The 8,921-nt window shown below is 32.3% G+C and overlaps 1 protein-coding gene across 1 annotated transcript; it reads right to left on the reverse strand.

Moving 5' to 3' along the window:
• Nucleotides 1–1,391: 1,391 nt before the first annotated feature.
• On the reverse strand, nucleotides 1,392–6,649 carry LOC145120716 (aspartic proteinase 36-like). The gene is made up of 10 exons (XM_079056519.1): nucleotides 6,050–6,649; nucleotides 4,043–4,172; nucleotides 3,691–3,944; nucleotides 2,747–2,974; nucleotides 2,502–2,667; nucleotides 2,350–2,423; nucleotides 2,173–2,269; nucleotides 2,019–2,085; nucleotides 1,849–1,920; nucleotides 1,392–1,642 (listed from the first exon to the last, which is right to left on the reverse strand). The coding sequence occupies exons 1-10, from the start codon at nucleotides 6,322–6,324 to the stop codon at nucleotides 1,488–1,490; spliced, it is 1,518 nt and encodes a 505-aa protein (XP_078912645.1). The 5' UTR covers nucleotides 6,325–6,649; the 3' UTR covers nucleotides 1,392–1,487.
• Nucleotides 6,650–8,921: the final 2,272 nt, after the last annotated feature.

The raw sequence follows: 8,921 nt of genomic DNA on the forward strand, positions 1-8,921 counted from the left end.
ACCCATTGGTTTTTGGGTGTGTTTGACTTGTGTATATGGACTTTGACCTTATACAACAGTCATACATCGATGAATTATTTTTTGGATACCTAGCATGGTTTACGACTCTCCAGCTCTGTGGTGTGCAACCTTTTAGGTGATATCGAATATTGCACGAAGGTAGGGATCTATCCTATCCCGAGGAAGAGCTTCAGGAACTACCTTGTTTTCTATTTCCTAGAAGGGTACCAACAATCCACCCAATGGGGTACCACAATATTTACCAAAGGGCCTTTGGCCTAGCGGTAAGGAGTGACTCTCTCAAATGAGAGGTCATAGGTTCAAGTCTTATTAGGAGACATAGGTGGTGTTTAGAATTAGATTAGGACTAGAATAGTTTGCCGTTTCAAAAAAAAGGTACCACAATGAGGGAACTATCTGGTTTTGCTTTTGTCATTCCGTGACCATACATGTTCCATAGTTGATTGGGTTGGAGAAACTTTTTTAAGAAATTTTTTTTTTCCTAAAACTGTCATATAAGGTAACGAGCAAACCCTTAACTTTTTTCTTGATTTAGACATAAAAAAAAGATTCACTTCTTAATTTTTATGAAAACACATATTTTTAAAACCTTAAAAAATTTATAAGATAAAATATTCAGTAAAAAAATTCCAATTAGATATTACAACAACATATAGTAAGATATTATTTACAAAATTTATGATGTACTTCGTTGCAAAGTTTTTGCAATAATTTGCAGATTCAGCAACACTTTTGATCACAACTTTATGACTTCTTCAAACATGTACAACACAATTTTCAATTGAATGCAAGACTTATGTTATCACCATCTTTTTTACGAGTCTTCTAAGTAGGAATGGATGGAGATTTCTCTTCTCTTTGATCAGCATTGCAAGAAATTTACAAAATACAATGAATTGTTAAACATAAATACAATTTGGGTTTTGGTTTGATCATCCTTAAACAACGAGAGATTGGGAAAATAAATCAACAATTGTACTACATGCCATGTGTTATCTTAACTGTTGTGCAAAAGAGGCAACCATAGACAGAATAATCATATGCACGGTGATTTCTTGTGTATCTACCATGTACTTATGTTATGTATAACATCATCCATGAATGTTGTTGATAAGCACATATGTCACCTATAAAATTTGATTTTTAGATGATGTATCATGTAGTACTACCGGTGGTAGTCTGATAATTTCAATCAATTATATTCGTTTAGAAAGATTATACAATGAAAGGGAATTGCTGTTATAAAACTTTACAATGAACTATGTGTAACTTATATATACTTGTGTCACATATACAACAAAAATTTTGTACATGAATTTGTTAGTCTGTTATTTCCTAGCTCACTAAGATCGAAAATTGACATACCTACCAATAAATAAATAAAAGGTGCCATGTGTGTGTGATGATTAATACTATATAATATATATCACACAAACAAAAATATTTACTTCTAGAAAACTAAGATGTTACGATGAGAAACAATCAAATACCAATAAATGTAGCATGTAAGCAAGAATCATGATGAGGGTCAGTTGATAAGGTTTGTGCTGCAGTGAACTGCTGCTACTTGAGATTCTTCTGCGACCACTTGATGTAGCAGACACGTTAACAGGTGTTCTACCTGATAACAAGATTCAAAATATTACAATCTTTTTTGTTTGTTAATATGTATAGTGCATAATGTGTAGTTTAAGGACTAATTATGTCAATCATGTATAGTTGGAATAACAAATGTAAAATCCTACTCTTCTAACTAATCAAAATTAGAGAACTAGTTTTTCTATTTTCATCTTCAATCAATCAAGAATTTTATGTTAAAGGACTTACAATCGTGGTCTACCCATCCAATTCGTTGAGCGCCCAAGTCATAAACAATAGCCTTGTCTTTCAAAACAATGTCTGCATGAAATAAGAACATATAATTAAAAAGGTAATCAAGAATATAAAAAAATTAAATTTAGATAAAATCTTCATATGTCACTGCTTGTAAGTTATACCTCCTAAAATCGTAAGTCCTTGACCCTTAACCTTCTGAAACCCTATACACCATGCCAATCCACCATCCTAAACATATTTAATTCTTGTTTGTATATTCCCTCATTTTAAAATTTTAAAAAAAATAACTTATGATAATATTTAGCATGGAAATACCACAGTGTTTTGTTCCAAAAGGTAATTATCTGGTTTTAAATTCATGGAAGCATCACCCTCAAAATTTAAGCTCACAGTCGGAAAGATCTCAGAGACACTGAAATGAAATTAAAATATGATTAAATGGAAATACTAAATTCATTAAAGAGCTATGAAGTTTCAAGATGAAAAAAAAACCTATCGTTAGTTAGATAACACTGGTATCCCTTTGCATCAAAAGCTTTTACAGATTGAGGAACAAACTTTGTAATCTAAACATTATGCAAACTCATTAGTCATCAAGATCAGCAACATAAAGTTTATGACATATTTGCCCTTTTCATACTTACAGCATCCACAAAAGGATTGTAGGCCTCTTCTGTTAGGTATCCAAGTGTTGTTCCAGAATCAATTATGGTTCCTTTTCGGTGTTTTGATATTTCAAAAGCTGATGGATCAATTGGCAATGTTTTGTCATTGACTGAAATACTAGTCATATGTAGATTATAATGTGGCCTACATGCACAAAAAAAATGATCAAAGAAGTAATATTTTGAGGAACCCTAAAATTTATTTTGAGTGAAAGAAAACTTACTGTGATGGAATGAGTGGTGAATAGACCATTTTTGGATTCATTATTTGACCAAGAACTAGAATGCCACCACCATCACCACCACCATTAAGGCAATGAGAGAATGCATCTGGAGCTGCCCCTTTTGAAGCAAGTTGTGAAATTACGGATAAACCCTGTTGACCAAAACCAAAGATCCCGTTGACCGCTCTCTCGGGTTCGGATAACTCCCCAGATTGAGATGTGCTACAACTGTTCTATAAATATGTTAGGGTTTGTTTGATATGATGGAATAGAATCATAAAAGATTTGAAAGAACAATGTAATTGAAAGAACAAGGTAATAGAATGCATCTTTACCTTCCATCACCATGCTTGATTGACTTAAAGAGTTAAGGGAATGGAATGAGTTATGTTTGACATGTTTATTACATATAATTAGAAAACTAAATGAATTTAAATTAATAAATAAAGAAAATATGTTGTTTTTGAAAAATCGCTTTAATGAAATAGAGATGTGTTGCTAGATATATTGCATATAAAAATATTTTATATTGTTTGAATATATGCTATATGTATTTGAAATAGTAAACAAATCCACTTAAAGAAATTTTTTTATAAAAATAAAAAATTAAATACCACGAAATCTAAAAATAGAATTCTGACAAAAAAAAATTTTTTTGTTAACTTTGGAAAAAAAACAAAAAAAATAATTTAGTTAGAGTTTCCATTCCATCAAAGAATGTAAAAATAATAATAATGCTGATAAAAAACCTTCTCCAAAATCACCCAAGGAGAAAGGAATCACTTTCTATGAGAAATGTCACATTCCATTTTTTTTGTTGTTGTAAACAAACATGAATTTTCATTCCAGTGCAACGTTTAATTCCATTCCCTCTTCGATTCCAGGATACCAAACACTACCTTAGATCAACAAGCATCATTGTAAACAAGTCATTAGCTGCTCACCCGAATATCACTTTGGATGAAGCATTTGATGAAGGGTTTGACTCATCTGACATCATTTCTAAATGAATTAAATCAGACGCATAATAACCCGATGTTGCACTTCCATCTCCATATTTAAATTTGTAAATACAACGAGTGCTTGTATGTGAACAATCTGCATCACCAAATTTCATTCCTACAAGACACATATCATCTGAACATTTGACCAAAGAAGATGTTTTCGAGCTTTCATGATCATAAAACTCAATTGGAACCTGTTTCAGTATGGAAGGAAAGAATAGTGTCACAGTTAGTTATTCAAAAGTCAAAGTCAATGAATCTTTTTACAAATGAGAACTTGAGTAAGTAATACTTTGAGTCCACTAGATGTAGGGCAACCTTTACAGTCTTTACAACTGACCCACAACACATCACTTCCCGTGTCCACTTGTACATAGTATTCCTTTGGAGGTGAACCCAATTGCACTTTTGTATAATAAAGCCTACATATACAAAAAAAAAAATATCTTCAAAATAAAGAAACTGACATATCAAACAACAAAACTGTGGTCCCTTAATTTGAGATGGAAAATTTTGATCTAACGGGTCAACCCGATCAACCCGTTTTATTTAATAGGTTGTGCTAGGGTTGAACTTTCCGATCTGATGCCAAGCCGCCAACCCATCTAAATATATATTTTATTTTTATTTAATCTTATAACCTAGAAAAATACAAAAACAAAATCCTAAAGTCTTAAAACTTTGGAAAGTTAATCTGTAGTTGTGTTTTTTAACTTTAAACAATTACTGGGTTTTTAACTAATTTAACTAGGTTTAAACATTTTTCATACTATGATCCATAAGGAAAATGATGTTGAGGATAACGTTACACACTGCATAAATGTGGGATGGTTAAAGTGGAGGGCAATGACACGAGTTTTGTATGACAAGAAGGTGCCGCTGAAAGTAAAGGGAAAACATTGTAGGATGGCAAGAAGATGAGCTTTGTTGTATGGATTCGAATGTGTTGGCCAATTAAAAAGGAATATGAGAGAAAAATGGAGGTGGCAGAAGTGAGGAAGATGGTATAACATTGTCGTACACGTCAATTAGGAATTCGTTGGGTGTGGCATCGATTATCGAGAAATTGAGAGACTGAAGATTATGGTGATGTGGTCATGTCTATAGGAGACAATCGGTTGTTGTTGTTAAAAGTGTGGAGTCCATTACAGTTGAGGGTGTGAGGAGGAGTGGTTGGTCGATATGGAAGTGGGAAGATAGCATGAGGTTAGACTTGAAGGAGTTAGCCCTTACCAAGGACATGAGCTCAGATAGTAGAGTGTGGAGTGTGGAGACTTAGAATTAAGGTACCAAAATAGTATTAGCATAGTCTAGGGTCTAGCTCCCTCTTCATTGTTAGTTCTTGTCGGCCAATTCTCACTTTCTTACTCTTGTTTTTCTATTTAATTACATCATGTATTCATGTGTAACTAGTATATTCTTTCTAGTTACTCCTTATATATGGATCCATTACTAGCATATTTATTCATGTTTTACTTGTTCATCCTTGCTCCTCTTTATGTGTGTAATTTCTTTTTTGTTTTCGGTCTCTTTATACGGACATACCATTTTATCACTCAATAGCAGTTGACGTTTTATATGCAAAGATCTTATGAAAGGATATCTTTGATGTGGGCATGATTACGAAACTTTTCTTTTACATATTTATTTGTATTTGCATTTTTATTTTCTTTTTTGCCAAAGGCTTCTACAGAACATGTCTCTCAACCCTATGGAGGGGTTGTCGACCATCCTACCTCCCTCTTACCTCATTTGTATGGGACTCGATGAATGTTGTTGTAAACATTTTTTATCCTACTTAAACTTTGAAATTTAAATAGGTCAACCAAGGTCCAACCGTTTATCATATAACAAATTGGTTTGAGAAAAAAAAAAGTAAGCTAAGGTCAAACACGGGTTGAACCGTTCATCTAAGAAGTTGGGTTAAGTCTCATTTTAAACAAGTTGGGTTGGGTTGAAAATCTCAATCCGCTTAATTATACAAATCAACCCAACCCGACCCATTTCCCTCCCACCCTTAACTGGTCGTCTTTCCAATGAAAACGAGGAAAAAAATTGCATTTTCTATAAAGACGCGGAATTGAGGCACCTAAATATTAAAGGAAAAAAATTGCATTTTCTTATGAGTAGAGGAGATAAAAAAAAAATTACGAAAATGTGGAGAAATTTTGAAAAAAATTGGGCACGAAATTCATTCAATTTAAGATTGTATACAAAAGAAATCAAACTAATTAAATGAAGAAACATAGTATATCACAATCGAGAGGATGTATTAAGAAGAAATAGATTAAGGAAATACCCAACACGATAAGGATCAAAAGTGCCCTGAAGTGGGAAGTCAATAACATCTTTTGTAGAAGACGATAATTGCTGCTTCAAGAATCTACTGTGCCTTAGATTATCTCTATCTCTAAGTTTGCTCAATTCCATCCGTTGATTGTGCGGAAAAGCTCTTTCCAGTTTAAGAGTCGCCGGAGCCTTACACAGAACAACCACTCCCTGCAACAGAACGGCGACAACAATGCCGGAAAATGTCCAAGTTGCCGGTCTTCTGGCCATTACAGAAGCCCGCATCCCTAGTTCCTCCTAGCTTTTACCCTTTTTCTTTGAGACCTTTTATCAAACAGCAAAAACATAGACTTGATCAATTATACACGTCGCATGGATTGCGAATGTGGGAAATTCGTTAATAGGACAGATTCAAGATGATGAAATTTAGTGGAGAGGTTAATTTGGGGGGTTTCAGAAAATGGATTACGTTTGAGTGATGAAATGTGAAATCCATATTCGCTTTGTATAAATCATTGGTGTTTGATCAACAATGACATGAACCCCAAAATTTGAAAAGGCAGCGAGATCACACCCACCAGAATTTTCTGAAGACGATACGAATCCCGTTTTGATTTCCTAAAAAATCTCTCGCCATGGATGCGTTATGTTTTCTTGGATTTGCCATAACGAGAAGTTCGTTCTTGCTACAATCCTTGACTTTGAGTAAATTTACATAAATGGCCCATCATTATTCATCGACCTTCACTTTTCATCTACATATTCTTGATTATGTTGCTACAGTCCTTCAATGATATTTAATCATTTCATCTTTAATATTTTTATTTTTTTATGTTGGTGAATATCACCAAAAATAGGGTGTAACAATAATCAAATGTCAGTGACTAATATTTCGATTATTAATTGTGTGGATGTCTTCGAGCATCGTAGTAGCTATTATGTCCCGTCAACAAAACAAATGTTTAGTAGTGAGCGAATTGCTTTAAAGATATTGTGTTGCATACATGAACACATGAATGAACATATTTTTGATATGTTGCTTCGTAGATCTCTACAACTTAATCTTACAATATGTTCAACACACATGTCCTAAAATCCAACCTTGTAGTGTCGTCTAACGGATAACCCAATGTGCATCAATTGAGGAGCACCATAATTTTTCGATTTATATATAGTATTTACGAAAGAACTACATAACATTATGAACAAAAAGTGCAAACATGACACGTTTTTATGTAAAATGCATGTGTATAATACTTTAGATGGTTAAACTTGTAATACACGTATTTAATAGTTAAAATAAAATTAACATAAGAGCCATATGATGTAACTACGTCATACATTTTCATAAAATGTATAATTAATGTGTTTAGTATTTTAAGATGAGCATTGTATGAGTATATTTCATAAATTTAAAATCGATTATTTGATGTATTGTAGGTTAATAATATCTAAATGCATCAAATAATAAATCATGTAATCAACTCTAAAAGGGCCGTTTCATAAGAAAATAATAACGGGTTAGCATTTAAATGTGAGATAAATCAAAATATGATTATTTTGATTGTTGTGAGAATGAGTCGAGTGGATAAAAAGGGTAGATCGGCTCACGAACCAACCGCTATAACAATAGTAGAAGTGAATAAAAAGTTCATTATCAAGCATTAATAAGTAAGTCTTAAAATATGAACTAAGTATAGATTATTATTATGGTTGTTAGGTGTTTAGAGAGTTGAAAATCTATTTTAGCCATTTTCAGTGGTTTGTTTGTGTGTTTGCTACTTCAGGTGAGTTCTTACGGACTTACTTACTATGTAGATTATTTGTTATATGTTGGTCAGACTAGAGATAGACCTGTTAGAGGGAATCTAGTGGATTCATGATCGTGACAGACCTCTCTAAGGGAAGTGGTCAAGACAATGATAGACCGATCAGAAGGAAGTGGTTAATACCATGTCAGTTACAGATAAACTGCCAGAGGGAATCTAGTGATCGTGGTTAGCTATGTTAGCATGCTAATAGCTTTATGTGTTAGTTATATATGTTTGGTTATATATGCTCAAATTTATATGTGTTCAATTATAAGTTTATGTGATCAGTTAGATGTTATGTGTATGTTTGCTTATCATTTATATAATGATTAAGTGTTGTGATTACTCACTAAGTCTTAGATTTACAATTGTTACTTTATATTTTTAGACGCATGTCCTTCTAGTTCGGAGGGCGAGGAGCAGACATGATTGAGATATCTAGACATTCTCGGAGGTGCATGTCATTTAGTTTATCTAGTTTATGTTACAATATTATTTTCAAAACAGGACCTAACTTCTGCATTTTTACTATGACTATGTTGATGTAACGTAAAAAGATGATTTTAATGATTTATTAATGATTATGAATAAAACCTTTTGTTAAAACCTACATTTTGATTTTAAAATTTTTTAGGGTTGATTTTTGGGATGTTACATGAGAAAGTACATATTTATCTATTACATCGTATTAATAAATAAATAATCAACCAACACAACACAATGGTCCTAATAGTTTGTTTATACACAACAAACATCATATGAAATATACAAAAAAACACGTTATTTTTATAAGACACTTTATACAATCAAATGAATAAAAAAACCGGTTTCATAAAAACAACTAATTATATAAACTACCACTTGCCAAAGAAAATATATTTAGTGATTTCTTTGCCAAAAGAAATACCAATCATATTTACCAAAACCAAAGGTTGTCAAACATTTAAAAGAAATCTTTGTAAACATGTAAAAGAGTCTTTGATACATTTGATAGGTTTTGAGAAGCTAAAAACATATTTTTATAAAACAAATTAAACGGAAAATGAAAGACTTTAAAATAACTAGTTTATT

This window comes from Lactuca virosa, chromosome 6, assembly GCF_052849685.1.
Source record: "Lactuca virosa cultivar CGN04683 chromosome 6, Lactuca_virosa_CGN04683_v6, whole genome shotgun sequence".
NCBI lineage: Eukaryota > Viridiplantae > Streptophyta > Magnoliopsida > Asterales > Asteraceae > Lactuca > Lactuca virosa.